The 20,789-nt window shown below is 41.1% G+C and overlaps 1 protein-coding gene and 1 long non-coding RNA gene across 12 annotated transcripts in view; one reads left to right on the top strand and one right to left on the bottom strand.

Moving 5' to 3' along the window:
* Nucleotides 1-259: 259 nt before the first annotated feature.
* Nucleotides 260-1,762, bottom strand: LOC122332130. Its single transcript, XR_006248454.1, has 3 exons — nt 1,634-1,762; nt 1,243-1,423; nt 260-303 (listed from the first exon to the last, which is right to left on the bottom strand). It is a non-coding gene; the product is annotated as an uncharacterized LOC122332130 (long non-coding RNA).
* An 18,645-nt stretch (nt 1,763-20,407) lies between these two features.
* LOC122332128 (kelch domain-containing protein 1-like) overlaps nt 20,408-20,789 on the top strand; it is a 31,870-nt gene continuing 31,488 nt past the window's right edge. For 8 of the 11 annotated variants that reach the window (XR_006248453.1, XR_006248452.1, XM_043229421.1 and 5 more), the window contains exon 1: nt 20,408-20,611. Coding sequence is in view for 6 of the 11 variants with exons in the window: in XM_043229421.1 (XP_043085356.1) it covers nt 20,498-20,611 (114 nt within the window). In the remaining 5 variants the exon portion in view is untranslated. The remainder of the gene's footprint in view (nt 20,612-20,789) is intronic. The other 3 variants (XM_043229424.1, XM_043229422.1, XM_043229423.1) reach the window with 2 other exon arrangements.

Here is a 20,789-nt window from a genome sequence, read left to right as displayed (position 1 = left end):
TGTGCTAATTACAATAGAATGGCATCAAAAGAGACACAGGATGTACTGTTAGGTTACTTACTTTGCATTTTCCTTTTAGGCTAATTCCTCGATTTCTAACAAAATCCCGTATGTTCTGAGCACTACGCCTTGCCAAACAGGATCTTCAGCAGTCTTACACTGCTGGCATTCAGTTAATGTGGCCAGTTTACCTTTATTTACATGGGACTTCAAATGTTTCATTACAGCTGTAATTTCAACATTTGACCATGCCACTTTTTTGCCCTCTTCGTGGTTTTTCAGTTTCTGGCTCGCTTTCATTTTCTGTACAGAAGAACACATACTTCAGTGAATTCTAACACTGTGAGAGATCATGTACTTACATTGATGGTGGTATTGCAATTTAAACCACTGGTACCTTCAGGAACTTCAGTGGTGTTCTCACTGGGCATCTTCTGAACACCTGCAGAAAATCAGGCATATAATGATAAAGAAACTCAGAAGTAACTCAAACAATATGCTTCATTTAGCAGCACTGCACAGGACTCACAGAGGAAGTAGGCCTATGTTTCCAAAGCTGTATTTAGCTGTAACTCTCTTTTATAAATATGATAAAACTAAAAGACTTTTTAAAGATATATCAGGTTGTGTATGTTAACACGTGTTATGAGGACCATCACAAAAGAACATGGTCTTGATGTCACATTTTATCTATGTTCTTACGATGGTCCTCATAATACACGCGTAAACATGGTCTTGGTGTCACATTTTGTGTATGTTTACACCTGTATTAAGAGGACATCACAAAAACATGGTCTTGAAGTTACATTTTATCTATGTTCTTATGATGGTCCTCATAAAACTGGGTCCTCATAATACAGGTGTAAACACAACCTGACATACTGGAATGAACATGCTTGTAATGTAATGGTTAAGAAGACACTAACATTAACTTGGTAACAACTAGGGCTGCACAATAAATCACATGGGATTGTGATGTGCATCTCAAGTCAACATCAAGGTTCACATTCGATTATGAACGTGATATTGTGTAGCTTGTCAGCGATCTATGGCTCTGTGTATTAAATGGCACTATATCTGAAAGCACATGAAGAAGATTAACAACCAATCACAGAACCAGCTTTACTGACAAAATGCATATTACCATTGCATCTGACTAATCATTCAGCCCTAGTAATAAAAGACATTTAATCTTTACTATAATACAATAAATCAGAATTGACAGTCTAGAGGTTTCAGTACCGTGCATCGCCATGGCCAGTCAGAAGCAGTTATCTCTTCACCAGGACAGATGCTCTTTGTTGCAAATAAACATAAGTGAGGTTTTCCATCCACAGAGATAGTTCTCATCCTGCTGTTTGGGTTAATATGGTCATCGTTTACAAGCCGCCCGAGAGAACCATCATCCCGGGCTGCGTCAATGCTAAACAAATGACAGACAACATCAGTACTGAAAACGTCATCATATGCTTTGTAATCAGCAATCATTTAACAGTCATCACTAAGCTTTGAAAACACATAACTGATCATTTTAGCAAAATATGCACTTAGACCACAGACATGTCCACTACCATTTTTTTAAATTATATAATTTAATTATCAATAAACATGTACATCAACCACTTTTACATACCAGAGAAGCTTTCCATTATAGCGAAACTCAAATATATAAACTTTAAGTGCATCATGATATATCCTTTGCCTCCGTTCACATTCTTCTTTATCTATGAGGTCCCCTCTATATTCCAGCAGGAAATCTCCTTTCTCAGAGTCAGCACAGCTGAACACACCTCTCCCTAAACAACAACAGACAGGTTACAACAGCAGTGAGAACAACATATGAACCTGAGACAACTTTATTACACTAGGCATAGTCACTAGGTCACTATAGTTCACACACACAAAATTCTGTCATCCCTTACTAGCCATCAAATGGTTAGTAATATCTTTTTTGTGCCCACCACATGGTAGAAACTTACACAAATTTGAGAAAAAAAATTGAGGGTGACTAGATGACAAAATCTTCACTTTTGTGTGAACTATACCTTTAACTTGGTTCAATCAAAACATTTAACTTGCCTTTAAAATCATTGATGAAACTTCCTTCAAGACCAGATTTGTCTTTCTGTAGTAGTGAAAACTGTATGGCCTCATCAACTGGCTTCAGTTTTCTCCTTCTCCTTTTCACTTCAGCCATCATTTGATGTGTCTGCTTTAATAAAAATAATTGCTTATAACATTTGACAATGTTAAGTTTGTTTTTTAGTTTAAAAATAAATACTGTGCTTTGACAATCTATTCCATAAAGCACTAAACAAATAAAGATAATTTTACAAACTATAGCAATATTAAACATAACAGGCATGTCAGGATACTGTACTCAGTGGAAGCCCCTCCCCTTCACAGACTGTAGTCATGACAACACATTATTATGATGGCCAGTCTATGTTCTATTACAGTTACAGTAAAAATGAAAAGCAGTTAAAATTATAATCATTTTTAATTCTTGCCAGACGGTACAGTTAATAGACGGACAGTTAGTGTTAATTCGTTAGCGCTGTTAGCATCATGCGCTAGCTGCTTTCTAACTAACGAGCCGCTTAAAACAAGCCATAAAGATCCCACGAAACACTCACAAACTGAGCTACAAACTCTCAGAGAAACGGTTTAACAGCAGCATAACTTACCTTTCATATAATGGTCGTCTCAAACAGGTTCACATCACAGGTGTCTTCTCTGGTGCAGAGATTCCGCCAGGATCAAACAGGAAGTTACAAAGCGTCACACTCGCTCTGATTGAAGCACGTGTAGAACGGGGTTGTATTGATATTACTGTTATTGCTATTAATAACAATAATATGTATTTACATAACCATATATAAGCCTTGGTGTTAAATTTACAGTTAGGATTAATGTTATATTAATAGCATTACAGCTATGATTACAGCTTGCAAGTCACTCATATACTTTATAATGATAACTTTAAGGAATACGTGCAGGATCCCTATGAATGTATATTCTTACACAGTCGATAAATGATAAAAATAATATTTAAACAATTATTAAACTGCAACTCACTTCAAAGTTACAAATTTAGGCAATTGTAACCACGCCCACCGGCGCCATCTTGTTTTCGCGATTAGCCAATCAGCGCCTCAAACTTACACAAGCGTAAAATATGCAAATTTTCAAGACGTAGTTGTAGTACGCGTCTGGGCTGCAGGGCGCACTCACGAGCTCAGAGGATACACTGTGTATAGTAAAAAATTTCATGGTTTTGTGGTATGTTAGGACATAGCGCGAAAATTTGAGAGGGAACTTCTGGGACATAGAGAGGCATATACACTGTCGGAATTATAAGGACATGGTCCCTGTCCTCATAAACCCAAATGTCCTTGTAATGCTGGTAATGTATTCAGGTCAAAGTCCTTGTAAACCACAAAACCAACACACACACACTTTTCAAAACCACTTTGATATATTAGACAATAATGTTAATAAGAGTACAAAACAAGAACAGTAGTTCCAACACTATCGATCACAACATTCTCTTGGATAGACTAGAAAACTATGTTGGCATTAGAGGCGCCTTAGCATGGTTTAAATCATATCTATCTGACCGCTATCAGTTTGTAGCAGTAAATGAGGAGGTATCATATCGCTAAAAAGTGAAATATGGAGTTCCTCAGGCTCAGTGCTTGGACCTTTACATGTTACCTCTGGGAGACATTATCAGGAGACATGAATCAATCTTTCCTTCTTCAAAACCATGTTTCCAGCATCTGTAAAACTGCATTTTTCTTAAAAATATATCTAAATTACGACCCATGCTTTCAACCTCTAATGCAGAAATATTAATTCATGTGTTTATGATTATTTTAATGCTTTATTGGGTGGTTGTTCTGCACGCTTGACAAACTTCAGCTAGTCCAAAACGCAGCAGCTAGAGTCCTTACTAGAACTAGGAAGTATGATCATATTAGCCGGTTCTGTCAACACTGCACTGGCTCCTATGAAACATCTGATAGATTTTAAAATCTTAATGAACATACATCCACCTGTAACTTGAACTGTTATGAAAAATTGGGGCAGAAAGAACAGGAGCAGTACAAAGTAGATCCTTAGCAGCGTTAAAGCATTCATACATTCAGGAGTCCCACAAACTTCCTGCATGTACTTAAAAGGTCAGTAAGGGTGAACGATAGCAGCAAAGTTTCTACAGAAACCCGATAGTACCCGGCCATTCCTAGGAAGCGCCAAGCAACTCACGCTTATTAGTTGGGGTAGGAAACTCAACAATTGCACGTACCTTAGCCTCCACTGGCCGTGCTTTCTGACCTTGTCCAACACGTTTACCAAGATATGTAACCACAGCCTTGGCAAATTCACACTTGGCTAGATTCAGCGTTAATGAAGCATCGGCTAACCGCCAAACACTACATCTAGCACTACATCAAATGGTCCTCCCACGAGTCTGAGTACACTACGACATTGTCCAGATACACTTCACAGCCTGATACCCCTACCAATACTCATAAGCCTCTGGAAGGTGGACGGGGCATTTCTCATGCCAAAAACCATGACAGTACTGCAGGAAGTTATTAGGTGTCACAAACGCTGAAATTTCTGAAGCACGAGATGTTAGAGGAACTTGCCAGTACCCTTTTGAGCAGGTCCAGTTTCGTGACATAATGTGCACTACCAACACTGTCTCACGCAGTCTTCCATTCTAGGAAGTGGGAAGGAATCTGGCTTAGTCACCGCATTGATTTTACGATAATCTGTAAAAAATCTATAGGTGGAGTCAGATTTAGGTACTAATATACATGGGGAACTCCACACACTTTAGGTAAGGCATGGCAAGACCATGTTCAAGTAGATACTGAACCTCATTTCTCATGACTTCACGTTTTTTTGGGTTTACACGGTAAGGATGTTGTTTGATTGGCTGGCTGTTACCTACATCAATATCGTGACATATTACTGTAGTTTCTGATGGAACATCAGTAAAAGTTTGGGATATTTGTTAATCAGGTTACTCACAGCTTCAGACTGGATGACAGGCAAGTGAGAAAGATGGGACTTCAGATTATCCAGAACTACAGAGTTCTGCAAACAGGCACACAAGGTCGGGGCATCTTTTGCCACCAATCCATCCTCCTCAGGGCAATATGGAGACGGCACAACTACTGTAGACACAGACACCGGTTTATTAGCAGAACAGTCTGGAGACATGTCACGGGCAACGTAAGCCTTTAACATTCACATGACATACTCTACTCTTTCTGTTTACAATCAGGAGTACAAACAACATAGTTGGGATCACTGAGACTCCTCTCAACTGTATAAGGACCAGTAAACCTAGCCTGCAAAAGCTGGGCCAGGTACAGGAAGCAGGACAAGGACAGAGTCACCAGACTGAGAGAAAGAGCAGGAGAAGAAGAAAGAAAGTGCTATCGATGTTGGCTCAAGTGTAGACTGCTGCCCTAGTGGCAGCAGGGGCAGATCGTTCCACCAGCGAGAAACAGACCAGGTGAAGGTGCGCAAGAGTGATTTTGCACCTTTTGTGATGGCACTGCAAGACACCTTTCGTTTGCAGAGCGTAGGCACCTGGAGGAACATATGATTCAATTAGTGAGTGTAAGTATGAGGGAGCGGAGTCTGTGATTGTCCTGTAGGCCAGCATCAGGGATTTGAATTTGATGCAGGCATCTATAGGAAGCCAGTGTAAACTAATGAAGAGGGGGCGTGACGGGCCCTCCTTGGTTGCGTTGAAGACCACCCTTGCCACTGCATTCTGGACCATCTGAAGAGGTCTGGTTGTAGAGGCTGGGAGGCCAGCAAGGAGGGCGTTGCAGTAATCAAGCCTACTCAGGACTAGTGCCTTGACGAGGATCTGTGTTGCAATGTATGGTCAAGTGCGAAAAAGACAGTGTTCACCTACTGTTAGTAGCACCTTTCTGGAGTATTTGCAGAACAGATTCTTTGCAGGGTATTTCATTACACATTGAAAGTGCATGTTGCGGTATTATTGGCTTACCACTCACCGCTTGACGGGAAGACAGTAGGAAAACACCCCCTGGTGATATACTACTTCTGTGACTATGCTGTGATGTCCTCAGAAAAGTGAAAAAAAGAAAATGCGACAATGGACACGTTCCCTGGCTTGCTCAAAGAGGACAATATGGGCTGTCAATCCTCCAAAGAGAACTTAGGGTAAAATATTGTTACAGTTTTATAACAAAAACAGACTGTTAAAAATCTAGGTACAGTTTATATTAAGCAGCATGGAAGTCCAGTGTTTTTCATTGATCACTTTAAACTGCAGAAGTACAAATTGTTTTATGTAGTCACATGGGGTAATCTTTTTCATCTCTGGGTGATGATACGTGTCATGGCAAGTGTCAGACTGGTTGTGGGCAGTGTGTCTTACATTGTTGTCCGTTGACAGCAACATAATTGCCTGGCAACACTGTTCAATAAGTTGCCTTGTGTATCATCATCCTTTGATAGATAAATTATACAAAATGTAGTCACAGTAATAAGCTAAAAGCACCCTGATAAAATGCCATTTCTTTAGCCACTTTTTTAAGTTCTGCTTTTTTATTACCTGTTGGCTTGGAAAAAGCCAAGAGGCACGCCAGAGAGTTGAGCATGGCCTCCAGACATCCGACCATGGAGCTTGTCGAGGCTGTGGAATTGATGGATGCAGCCCAACACCGTGATCCTGGGAAGCAAGCACTGCCATTTCCCTGAGGGTGGTCCAGGAGCAACGCGCAGGGCACCCGACAACCCATACACAGGCTGGCGGAGGAACCGGCGCTTCTCCCGCAAACATGGCTGGCAGGCTGCATCATCCACCAAGAACCGGCCTTGGAATGGGAAGCCCTACCAAGCCCTCATCGACTCACGATCGACAGCACGGTTACCCTCATGTGGGCAAGCATCCTGGCTCCCCGACCAGAAAGCAAGGTGTTCATCCCTATATGCACGGTGAAATCGGCAAGTACCCGCAAGAAGAGTTAACCTGTCGGCAGCATCGGGCACCTGGCCCATCAAGGTGGTCATTGTAAAGGACCTTCTCGTACTAGTACTGCTCAGATAAGACTGGCCCAGCTTCGACTGCCTGTCACCCCCAGAGGGAACCGCAGACAACTGAAGGCATCCAGAGGGGCCCGACACCAACCGACATTGCTGGCTTCCGACAGCAGGAGAAATGGTGAGTCTTCCTCCCAAAACTCTAATCTGTTCTTTGATGTCTTCCAGTAGGTTATGGGAAGGCCCAGAAAGAGGATGAATGACTGAAACACTGTTGGCCACATGTCCCGGGTCATTGAGGGACAAGAAGTGCGACCTGGAGCAACCCGCTGTATTATGTCACCCAGAAGAGGGGGGAGGAGAAGTTACTGTTGATGGAGGCGATCCTGGAGCTCAATCTGGCCAGACATCTAGGAGTCGCCAACACATGCCAGCGCATACACAACCAGTTTCACTGGCCCAGCCTGGAGGCCGACGTGAAAAGATTTTGTCAAGCCTGCCCCATGTGTCAGCTGACAACCCCATGTGTCAGCTGACAGCTTCCAGCCCGCTGATTCCGCTGCCCATCATAGAGGTGCCCTCGAGTGCATTGGGACGGCCCCGGCCGCTGCCAAGTCTGCCCAGGGATGCAAGAATATCTTGGTAACTGTGGATTATGCCACCCCTTACCCCAAAGTGGTGCCCTTGCGAAAAAGCCACAGCCAAGACCATCGCAGAAGAGCTCTTCCTCCTCTTCAGTCAGGTAGGCATCCCAAGCAAGGTCTTAACTGACCAGGCTACCCTCTTCATCTCCCAGCCAATGACTGACCTTTGCCGGCTGCTGAAAGTGAAGCAGTTGAGGACCACTCTGTACCACCCCCAAACAGGCAGTCTCGTGGAGTGGTTCAATCAGACACTTAAACAAATGCTGCGATGTGGATTGGGACTTGATGCTTCCCTATGTATTTTTTGGGATCCAGGAAGTCCCCAGGCCTCAACTGGCTTTACCCCATTCAAGCTCCTCTTTGGCCGGCAGCCCCGAGTCCTCCTGGATGTCGCCAAGCCCATCACACCGTCATGGAACACATGAAGCAAATGAAGCAAAGAATCGTCTGAGTCATGCCATTAGTCCGGGAGCATATGTGCAAGGCTCAGCAGGCTCAGCAGCGGCACTACAACCAGGCAGCCCAACCATGGGAGTTACAGCCTGGAAATAAGGTAATGTTCCTTGTTCCCACCGCCACCTGCAAATTCCTAGCAACCAGGCCCCTACACAGTGAGGGCGAATCGGCCCTGTCACTCATAGTTTGCACCAGCCTTGCTGACAACGTACTGACCAGTTGTACCACATCAATCTGCTCAAGAGATGGTAAGAGAACAAAGACCAGCTCACCGCCCTTACATCTTCCAATCCCATGGTTGTCGACATCAACCCCCATCTCTCGGCTGCCCAGAAGGGCTCCAGCACCTGGTCAGTCAGTTCTTGGATGTGTTTCTTACCCCGCCCCGGAAGGACAAATGTCATCGAGCACGAGATCTCGAATGACCCCAGGAGTCATCGTTCTGCAACGAGTTTACCGTGTCCCAAAGGCTCATCGGCAGGCTTTGAAGAGGAGGTACAACAGATGTTTAAGTTAGGGGTAATTGAATCATCCCATAGCCCTTGGTCCAGCCCCATTGTGATGGTCCCGAAACCTGACGGCACCCTCCACTTTTGCAATGACTTCTGTCAGCTAAATGAAGTATCGAGTTTGACAGTTACCCGATGACCAGAGTGTATGAGTTGCTGGACCGTCTGGGAAGGGCCCGTACATCTCAACGCTCAACCTGACCAAAGGTTACTGGCAAGTACCTCTCTCTCAAACAGCAAAAGCTAAAACTTTTCTAGCCCCAGCGACCACTGACAGTACCGGGCCTTCTCTCGGTTTACACGGGCCCCCAGCAACCTTCTAATGCACGATGAATATCTTCCTCCGGCCCCACAAGTCATACGCTGTAGCATACCTCGGCGATGTCATACAGATTGTCATACAATCTGAATCCTGGGAGGACCACATCGACTGACTGCGGAGGGTGCTGCCCGAGCTCCGACAGGCTGGACTCACGGCCAACCCCAAAAATGTCACCTGGTGCTGTACGAAGCAAAGTATCTGAATCCAATGCTAGTATCCAATGCCAACAATGGGGGAGCCCTTGAAAGATTAATCATTGATTGTGTTGGCTCTCTACCTAGGTCCAAATCAGGACATCAATATATCTTGATAACAATGTGCACTGCCATCCGTTTCCCTGAGGCTATTCCTCTGCGTACCTTAAAGCTAAGACAGTAGTCAAAGAACTGGTTAGGTTTCTTTCCATTTTTGGGTTGCCATGAGTTATTCAAACAGACCAAGGCTCTAACTTCAATTCAATTCATTTCAATTCAATTCAAGTTTATTTGTATAGCGCTTTTACAATGGCTATTGTTTCAAAGCAGCTTCACAAAAGCAAATTATTACATAAAAGCAAGTCATTCCACAGACAAAAGCAAATCACTACACAGCAGGATGTGTTACAATACAGCAGGATGAATTACAATGCATAAAGTTCAAGATAGAATTAGTCCAGACAGAAGGTTGAGTTTTCCTCGACGTCATCGCAGGAAGGTCATCTCCTCACTGGGTCCACTGGAGAGGCTCGGTAACTAGATGCCTCGGGATGTACATCCCGAGGTGGAGACAAAGGATAATTAGCGTAGCGGCCATTTCATACTATTGGGAATCACGATGTACTGTAGCATAGGTTTATGTGAATCTTTATGAGTATGCTTTGCTAAAAGATATGTCTTTAGCCTAGACTTAAACTGAGAGAGTGTGTCTGATCCTGAACATTTGCAGGAAGGTTATTCCAGAGTTTGGGTGCCAAATGTGAAAACGCTCGACCACCTTTAGTAGACTTTGCTATACGAGGAACTACCAGGAGTTTTGAGATCTTAAAGAGCGTGACGGGTTGTAGCGAGACAGAAGGCTGGTCAGATAAATGGGGGCTAAACCATTTAGAGCCTTGTAGGTCAGTAACAGTACTTTATAATCAATCCGGAAATGAACAGGCAGCCAGTGCAGGGAGGATAAAACTGGGGTTATATGATCATATTTCCTTGTCCTGCTAAGAACTCGAGCGGCTGCGTTCTGCACTAACTGAAGCTTGTTTATTGAAGATGCTGGACAACCAGCAAGCAGCGCATTACAGTAATCCAGTCTAGATGTCATGAACGCATGAACTAGCTTTTCTGCATCTGAGAGAGAGAGCATGTGTCTGAGTTTAGCAATATTTCTAAGATGAAAGTAGGCAGATTTTGTAACATGAGTGATATGGTGTTCGAAGGACAGGTTGCTGTCCAACCTCACTTCGGTTGCTGTCCAACTTCACTTCGAAACTGTTTTCGCATGTGTTAAAAGAGTTAGGAGTTAGTCATGTGCTGTCAAGTGCATATCATCCAGAGAGTCAAGGTGCTGTGGAACGTTTTCAGCAGACCCTTAAATCAATGCTGCGTGCATATTTTTTGGAGTCTGGGAAAGAATGGGTTGAAGGGTTACCCTTACTGATGTTTGCCATCAGAGAATCAAAACAGAAGTCAATTGGGTTCAGTCCAGCAGATCTTGTGTTTGGCCATACTGTAAGGGGTCCCCTTAAACTGTTGCAGGAACAATTACTTTCTGCAAATCCAAGTTCATTGTATTTGTTGGATTATGTCAGCTGTTTTTGTGAGAAACTTCATCGAGCTCGTGATTTGGCCAAGAGCCACTTGTTTACTGCCCAGACTAAAATGAAGTCTCGTTTTGACTGTAAAAGTAAAAACCGTAGTTTTCAGTCAGGGTACCCTATATTAGTGTTACTCCCCATTCAAAATTCACATTTGAAAGCTAGGTTTACTGGTCCATACTCCGTTAAAGAGAAACTGAGTGAAACTGACTACGTCCTTGAATCGCCTGATCGTAAGAGAAAACTAGGTATGTCATATAAACATGTCAAAGCATATGCTGCACCAGACAAGTCTGTAAGGATGTGAATCAAAAACCTGAAATGCAATAAGACTACTCTGAGAAGGCATATTCAAAGGAACAAAAGGCCTTCAAAAAGAGAGTAAACCTCTGCTCTTCCTGCTTCCTCTCCTTCTGCCCAAAGGACTTGGTTTAAAGTTCATTAGGAATAAGGCATTATATGTCATGTGTCTTGTGAACCTATTGTTCTTCACTTTCATGTTTGGTCTCATTTGAAAGGTGTTGAGACTATTTCACTCAAACGGCTCTTTACCAGGAAGGATCAACTCAAGGCGAAATAAAACACAAGACAAGTTTTTGGATTTTTAGCTTGCAAGGATTGCGCTGTCGGTTGCAAGCGGGAGAGAAGCAGGTTTCTCCTTAACCTCCTTTTTACCTCCAGACGGATCTCAGTCTGCCTGAGGCCGGGGCCGGGCAGGCCTTTGCCTCCTTCCTGCTTTGCCTCAGAAGCTCAGATCGCAAGTCACTTTATTTATAGAGAAAAAGGACAGAGCAAGATAAGTAAAAACAACTGGCAAAACAAAGACTCCAGACATGTTCGTCACATATGTTTTTGGGCGTCAGAATCTTCATTCCTTCAGATTCCCCTGGCGCCCATACCAGTCTAAGATACTATATAGAGGCCATGTCATGTCATGACCTAGAACAAAAAGTGTTATACCAGATGGAAGCTGAAACCTGAAAGGTCAAAGTTGCAAAATGTCAACACACAGCTTCAACATCAATGCACAACTCCAACAAAAGGTCTCAGTGTGATTGGTAAATTGGTCTCAATAAGTAATCACTTATATTATGGAGAAGATTAAGAACTTGGTAGAACTGTGTTCTGCTGAGAAGGAGGTGTGTCCAGCCAGGTGTGACACTGGAGCACGGGAACCTAAAAACCAAAAGGTTTTTACAATTCCATTTGGGATCTCTTTGTCTGGTCTGAGTATATAAGGAAAGTGACAAAACACAACAAGGCGCGATTCTGTAGCCAGATCGACCCGTAGTCTGGTGTGTGTCCTCATACAACACACAATGTACTTTTTAAAGACCAGGTATAATGACCTTTTAAGTTTGTTTTATTTTTGTACTGCTGATCAGTTGTGCAAATGTCTATCAATTATACCAATTTGGAACCTATTCTTGCCTGGCAAAATAAATGTTAATCTTGGTTAACTTATAATATTGTTTGAAATAACGTTTCTAGTAGGTTAATGACTTCTGAGGTTTTCCGCATTGTTGGCGTGCTAGGGTGATGGAGCCGGGGGCACGTTTTTTAGATCTTGACTTCTGGCCACCAAACTGGCTTAGCATGCTATTACTTAGGGAACGCATAAAAATTACTCTTTTTGAGTCTATTGAGGAAACGGCTGCATTAAGGTAAGCGATCTAAGGGGTAGCCACTGACTAAGACCTGGACTAGCACAGATGTGTCGTGAGTCTGTTCTAGCCAAACAAGGTCTCTAAGCGACCCAGACTCCTAATGAGCGATAAGTCGAAACTAGGAAATATTATAGTTAATTAATGATCCAAATTTAATCACAACTAGAGGGATCAGCAGTTACATTTGAATAAATATAACTAAAATCACGAAAGATTGGAGTCAGATAAAATTATGTATAAGGTCAGTACTATAATTGGAAACCCAAAAGGTTAATAAATATTAGTGATTTTTAACAAGATGCAAAGAAAAGACCAAACACGCATTGACCTTTGACCAGGGCCTCTGGATTCCGTTCTGCAGGAAAAGGGGGACCCTTACCGCTGCAAAGGACATTGTGTAATGCCCCTGTGCTTGTTGCCCCTATCTTCACCTTGCCTTTTAAACTGGAAGTTGATGCCAGTGCAACTAGGGTGGGAGCAGTTCTGTTGCAAGAAGATGCTTCTGGAGTAGACCATCCAGTGTGTTATTTCTCTAAAAAACTTTCCAAGTTTGAGCAGAATTACAGCACCATAGAGGAGACTTTAGCTCTCCTCATGGCTCTGCAACATTTTGAAGTCTATGTTGGAGGTAGTTGTACTCCAGTGTTAAGTGTCGCTGACCACAATCCCCTGACCTTCCTGTCTGAAATGTACAATTCTAATCGACGCCTGATGTGCTGGTCCTTATTGTACAAGAATACAACTTGAGTATTAAATCATAAAAGGGGTCAGAAAATATCATAGCAGATGCACTGTCTAGTGACTGCAAATAACTGACCTACGGGTTTTCTAGTGGTTTTTGTGAGTACATTTTATTACAAAATGACTGTGGTAATCTGTAATTTATGGGTGGGGGTGTTACTTCCCAAAACTTCTTTCTTTGTTGTGTTGTGAAACTGTGTATGAGATTTGTCTCTCAGTGTTGAACAGTCTGCTGGGAAGTGTAGTGTTGCCTGTGTTCCCCTTTCTCTCTTTCTCTCTCTCTCTGTACTCTCAAAGGAGTTTGATTAAGATCACCTGTCCCTCATTAGAGCTGTGGAGAGGAGTTACTATACGAATACAGGTGAGCTTAGAGTCCTGTATCGCCTGCAATGAGTGTGAAGGTCCCAAGACCACTCATGTGTGGGAAAGGATTAGAGTCCCCTACTCACGAAGACTGAAAGGTAAAATCGGGGTGCGCCGTGCCTGTCCGTATCCAGGTAAAAGTGAGATCTGTCCTGAAGATTTTCAGCAGATTATTCGAGACCAGAACCCACAGAGAAAGAACTGGATATGGGGAAATCCCAAAGTAAATTGACAAAGTATGAAAGACTGGTGTACGATCTGATGAGAAAGTGCTATGGTTAAAAATGCATGCAAGGGTTGGGGAAACTAATAAAACATCATGAATTTCCAAAAGAGGGAACACTGAACAAAGCAAGGTTAAATGTGGTGAAAGAATCTATAGAGGTGGGAAGTAAAAGGGGTTGTTGCTGTGCAAGACATTTGCAAAGAATGTGCACAGACAGTGGAGTGTTGGTTAACAGAGGCAGAATGCAAGAAAAGAAGAAAAATGCAGAAAGAATTAGCAAATAGGAAAGGAAGAAACCCTAAAAAGAGAGACAACGAAAAATGTTAATTGCGTCTGTAACCAATTTTAACGATATAAAAGTGAATTACAGTATAATAATAGCCTTTACTAGTAATTCCCTGGACCAGAATCAGAAGATACCAAATTCGACAGGAGCCACGGTATTGAGCATCAAAAATGAGACAGACACAAGAGTACAGTTGAGTAGCCACTCTTATATTGTTTACACTTGACAGTTTGTACAAAATGTGAAATAAATCCCAAAAGTTACAAAAATAAAAGTAGTAGTGTGCACACTAGAAAATAAAAGAATGTCCGTTGGGCCCTTAAACAAAAATAAAAAAAATTGGTTCCAGTGCATTTGCTGTAGAGGTTGTGCAGTTCACCTTGCTCCAAAGATACTTGTAAGGTAAGTATTATGTGCAGGTGGATAGGGAAATCGGTGCTGGACTTTCCTCAGTGGACTTGGCTCGCCATCGGAATCACTGGAGATGTTGGTTCTGGACAACATCCGTCCTACAAAAAAAAAACCTGACCTGCAGACCGGGTCAGAAAATTTACATTCAATACCATTCATTCTCAGATGCATCAATCAGGATATAAAATGTCAAAAAAACACAACCCTTTACATGTAACTTTGACATAAATCTTCGTCTCTATTCAAATATCAATATATCTTCTGTCTTTCCGTTGTACAACATTCAGTCTTAAGTATATAAATTCTGAGAACTTAACATTAAAGTGCTCACACATTTACCTGCTGTTCATATGAACAGTATTTCAATCCTACTTATGATAAATAACCAATAACATTCAAAATATAATTTATCATAACAATATCAAAACCATATGCAAATAACAGAACAGTACCCATTCTGAGTTCAGGGTTAGAGGTATTACAGAAATGTGCTTCATTTACTCTAACACTATAGGCCTATTCATGAAAGAGAAATGCACAAAAAATTACCCTCTAGTTACTTTAAACTCAGTAGAGCAGCAAGAATGTATTAAAGTAAATCGCATAGTGCAAGTAAAACATTTTACATTCATCACAACTTAAATTTAAATTGGCATTAAGAACTAAATACTTCCTATCTTATTATATACATACATCAGCATAAACTGATAACCACATTATAAATATATTCAAAACGTCGCACCATAATGCACTTCAGTCTACTTATTATATTAATATCATCACTGGTTCCCTTCAACACACGGAAAACAAGGGATAATAGCACCTAAAATGCAACAGCTAAAATGGCGCATATCTCACCGTTGTTCGGGTATATCAAGGTGTAACGCGACGATGATGGACCTCGTGGCAACTTCCCAGACAAAGGGCAAGTGGTTAGCCGACGTAACTTCGTTCTATAACACGACTCCGGATCTTCGGCGAAGTGTGCTCCGACTCTTTTTCCTTTTAGACAAACCTCCAAAATTTTGTCCTGGTTTTGACTCCTTGCTAACACACAGCTAACCCCGCTCTCTCTCGCTATGATTTTAGAAAAAAAACCGGAAGAAGCTGCACCCGCCTCGTCTCTGTGTCGACACGCTGAACGTGACTTGCGTAACCTCTGATTGGCTGCTGAGGCTACATACACCCACGTGGGAATACGTAAACTGTGTGATGCATACAATTGCGATAAGAGAACTAAAAATCTGCTGATGTGAACAAATAAAGATACAGAAAATAAACAATCTCTCTCTTTTTTTCTTTTTTAGTGAACTCAATTATAATATTAATGGGTCTGTTATACCTGGTTACACGTCACATACCAGTACTAACCCCTTTGATGTTTGTATTTCCCCATCATACGCACTACCACCCTATATTCACTATCCGGTGGCTGAGTTGCAAGCCCTGAAATTGGACAAATGTAGCAGATTGCTCAAAGAAGGAGTTCTGTGTATCTGCTCAGCACCTGCTTCACTTCCTGACCTTATTTGATGGTGACATTGCGAATGGTTATTGGTTATGCACATTAAGTTACAGTATTCTTTTGAACAAATTACTTCACAGAAATGTTTTACAGTCTTTGAAATGCAAACATTTCAGCCGATCATTGGTGCATTCCTACAATACAATTTATTACTTCTACTTTCAATATGTGCAATTACTCTGCATGTGTATTGATAGTAATATTGCATCATTCTGCAGGTATAAAGTTTTGTTATTTTTTAAGCCTTACAAAGCCTTTGTTAGCCTTACAAAGGTTTATGCCCACATTTCTTTAAAAATGTGGGCATACTGTGAGCAAACTACATTTGTGCTTTGTTAAGTACATGTAGGCCATACCTTTGGCCTGCAGTTTCTGCATTCTTTTAAGCGGTCCAAATTGGGCCGACATGTGCGCCGTGTTTCACTCTGGTATTAGGACCCACAGTGGACTGCCCGCATGGGCCCTAAAGGGGCATGTTTGCTGGGCAATTGGATCCCATTCAGAATCTAATAGGACTATTCCTATCGGAATCCTATAGAACTGGTTCTAAAATATTATAGAAATTCCAGGCTCTAGACAGACTTTTTGCACTGGTGGCACTGGTGTGCCTAGTTAGGTGCACTCAATTTTTCATCACATTTAACATTGCAATTTTACAAGTTTTTTTTTAATTGCTGTCCATATAGGCAATATTGATTGATGTAAATGATTAACAATCTGGTCAACATAAAGTTGTTTATTTGAAGCATAATTCAACAAGAAAGGTAACTTACTGAAGTGTTGGTGCTTAAAGTGCTTCACTGGGCTGGAATTTAAGCTTAAAACATCAAGATAAATGGAAAAAAGAAAATCTAAATTAGCCAGGAAACTGGTCAAGCCACTCTCTTCAAAATTAATACAATTAATACAAAGGAAAATGAGTAAGAGAAAAACAGGAGGAAAACACATGTAAGGGCCTATGTTGCAAGCAGAAGCAGCTTCACGCTTGCTTCAGCTGCTTTAGTTGTAGGTCAGGGGTTTGTAACATTCAGGAAAAAACTGCTGAAGAGCCTGTGTAGCTTACACTGCTAGCAGAGGCAGCCTCTCGCTAGCTGTGCTATGAAAGCTGGATACCTTTTAAAAAGGAAAATGGCAGTAAGGAATAGTAGGAGGAAAATCTGCAGGACAAAGTTGCAGTGACGCCAAACTTCATCGCAAAAAAATAAAGCTTTTGTTTATGACTGTGATGACCAGCACTTATCTGCATCTACTAAATTATGGATTTTCAAAAGTATTTAAAAAAAAAAAAACTTTTCAGCGTTGAATCTTTAAAATACATTTAGTTTTACACACCAATCTGTTAACGTATCACTGAACTAAACAAATTGTGATCGGTTGTTTGACAAGTCTGTCAAATGGCCTGATCATCAGGCTATGCAAGACTATTGTTGATGTAGCTGTAGGCCTAAGGAAGTTTCTTATCCAAATAAAATTTACATAAACTCTTGAAAAAAATGTATCTATCAATTATCAAATGCAATGTGTAGATTAAATGCATAAAATACTGTTGAAAAAATCTTCAAAAATTGTAGCAATTCATTGTGTATTCTATGTAGTTCATTGTCATACTTACATAATGACATTAACATCCAATAATGTTGCATTTTAACAACTTTAAGAAACAAATGAGCTGCCAATTTTGTGGCCTGCGGTGCTATCGAAAAGGAACTGGTGGCCCGGCTAGATACAGTGTTGCGGCCAGAAGAGCCGTAGAGAATTCTGAGCGGAAACAGGCAGCGAGTGAGACTATGCTGTGGTGAGAACTGGTGTGTGGCGCAGGCTTGTTGAAGACTACTGCTGCGGCTCGAGACAGGTCTTCTGCAGGAAGATGATCATTTGACTGCCTTGGTGGCTGAATTTAGAGTGAATTTAGAAGTTAAATCAGCTGATTTTCTGGGTGACGGAGTTGAATTATATAAAGATGCAGGGGAAATTGGAAGTTTCAGTAGTGGAGGCGAGGTTAAGCCTCAGTGTCGGAGAAATTGTGTAGCTGGTTAAGCAGAATGGCTGCCGCAATGAAGTCTGAGGCTCAGCAGCAACAGCTGGTGGAAAAGGAGTGATCCAAGGGCTGGCAGATTGCCACAGGGATGCGAAAATCCTTAGTTCAAGTTTTCTTGCTTGGACGGGGGAAATTTGGGTCTGTGATATGATGGCAAAGGATTTCCCAAACCTGTCCTAGGGACCCCAACAACAACATATTTTATATGTCTTCCTCGTTTAACACACCTGATTCAGCTCATTAGAAGAATGAGAGACATACACAATTTTGAGAATGACTGATCTTCAGTATGTGACCCACCATTAGTCACCTTCTCGTCTGAGCCATTTCTTCAGTGAGTTCTTCCCCTGCTCCTAGTTCTTAACATGGAATTGCATGGCATGGCCATCTTTTGGGGTCACGAAGAGGCTGTACATGCTCGCATTTTCACCAGCTCCTCCTGTTACTTGAATGTTTTATGCATGTAAGCTGGGCTCATCTCTCTGCCTCTTCCTCCCTGTTAACTACACCTCCCCCTGCCTTCTTCCCTTCCTCTGCCTCTACACATACACAAACATGGCAAAATACACCAGTGAACAGGGGATCATAAGGAGGAAGAGCACGTGACCTCAGATAGTAATGAGTGTGTTGGACTTTCCAATCAGCTGTTATGCACATTTCTCCATGGAGAGATTTGTCAATGTTGACATCCATCTGTGTGATCGTATTAGGTTAACCAGCCTTGTGTTCCTGCTGTCATCTTATTGGCTGTCACCAGCCAATCCTGTCTGTCGATCTCCGCTGGACCAAGTGGAATTTTGGTTTTTAGGTTTCTATTTATTTTGTTTTTCCAAAGTTTGCTTTTCTCAATGTTCTCAATGTGGTTTTCAAAACCCTGAACATTATGTGTGTCTCCTCGTCTAACACACCTGAAATCACTCATCAGCTCACTAGTATGGGAGTCATAAAAATGTGCAAGTGTGCAAATAGTGCAAATGTTGAAAACCACAGTTAAAGATAATATGACCTTCCCCATAAGAGGACGATGATAACACAATATCCTTAGTATCAATAATTGTAAGTTTTCTCTACAACAATTCTGACTGAATTAGAAATGAATTAGAAACTTTGTTAATGACACCTGCAAAAACTTCTCATTTTAATATTTATGTGCTTAAAGAAAGCGAGATCATGGGTTCAGTTTTTAGGAATGTATGAACTAATAAATATATATGTATATGCTAATATCAATTGTTCAATACTGAAACCGCATTTTCAAAACTGTTCACACAGTCTGCATTACCAACATAAATCTTGACCAAATGGTTCAACTCACCTTCAAAACTCACTCAGACCAACAAAACACATCATATCTGTCTTAAAAATTAGCTTGTTGCATCATAACTCTGCAAACAATTATCATTACAGAAAACATACATTTCTTTCATAACACACTGATTTAATCATTTGATAAGAATAACATGTATATATGTATCTCATCAGTCACGTTGCAGGAAACCTTTCTATCTCTGTGTTGATGTTGGTTTCCTCTGGATTTCTCTCACAATCCAGAGGCATACAGGACCCAGCAAAGCTCCAGCCTCATGACCCTATGGGAAAATTGTTGGGGAAAATGTGTGGAATATATTCATGTATGTTCAGTACTGTGAGGTACTTTTTCACTATCAATGTGTCTTCCTAATCCATGTCTCCAAACAAAATTATTTCAAAGCCATCCATTTATCAAAAGACAATGAAAAAGAAAAGAAAAAAAGAAGAAAAGACAAAAATAGGACATCTGAATCAGCTTTTAGCTGAAATTATATTTAGTAGGAATTATTATTATTAAATTTCATAAATATTCTACTAAGATTTTATATAATTCAATACAAATACCTGTCTTGTAAAATTGTGACATCTACTGGTTAGATTAAGAAGTGCATAGAGGAATACATTTCACCCTGCAATTTTAAAATGATTTATTAATATATATATTTTTTAAATGAACATTTGTTCTTATGTTTTCAGTTTTTATTTTAGTATGTTTAATTTATGCTCTTTAGTAGGCTACTTTTGCTTAGTTGTGAATATTTCAGTGAGTTGTCGACGATTTTATATATATATATATATATATATATATATATATATATATATATATATATATATATATATATATATATATATATTTATATTTTTATGTATTTATGCTGAGGCACGAACGGAATGAGCAATTATAATACCATACATTTTAATGTGTCTGCTGTGTGTTTTAAACAACGGCGTGGAATATATATTTTTACGCCACCAGACATGAGGTGAAATTGATTGGTGAAAAAAAAAAAAGTCCCACGGAAGGAATCAAAGTCGGTTTTAGAGTCCAGCCCCCAACTTTAAACCAGCATCTCTATTTCCTGTTTGCATAGCCAGCCTTCTAAGTGTAAACAACGGAAGCTGATGTCTGTTTTTTTCAGTTGCTGAACCGTAGCAGTTGACCGCTTCAGTAATGCAGTGTATAGAAGAACCAGCAGTCACAGAGCAGCGTTCACCGGTTCCACCGCGGAGCGACCATATCTCCTTTCTGGAGGGAAACAAGCTGTACGTCTGGGGTGGCTACCAGGTGAGTTCCAGAGAGAAAGAGAGAGGGAAAAAGACAATCGCAACATCGCAAATATTTTGCATACACTAAACATATAAAATGAGTAGAACTATCACCATAGTTTAGGGTTGTTTAAGGAGGTTATTTTTAGTGTTTGTTAGCGCTTATTTGGATTACAGAGAAAATTTGTATTATTATT

The sequence above is a fragment of the Puntigrus tetrazona genome, unplaced genomic scaffold, assembly GCF_018831695.1.
Source record: "Puntigrus tetrazona isolate hp1 unplaced genomic scaffold, ASM1883169v1 S000000004, whole genome shotgun sequence".
Classification (NCBI taxonomy): Eukaryota; Metazoa; Chordata; class Actinopteri; order Cypriniformes; family Cyprinidae; genus Puntigrus; species Puntigrus tetrazona.
The sequence above is the reverse complement of the archived record's forward strand: the minus strand, read 5'-3'. Positions and strand labels throughout refer to the sequence as shown.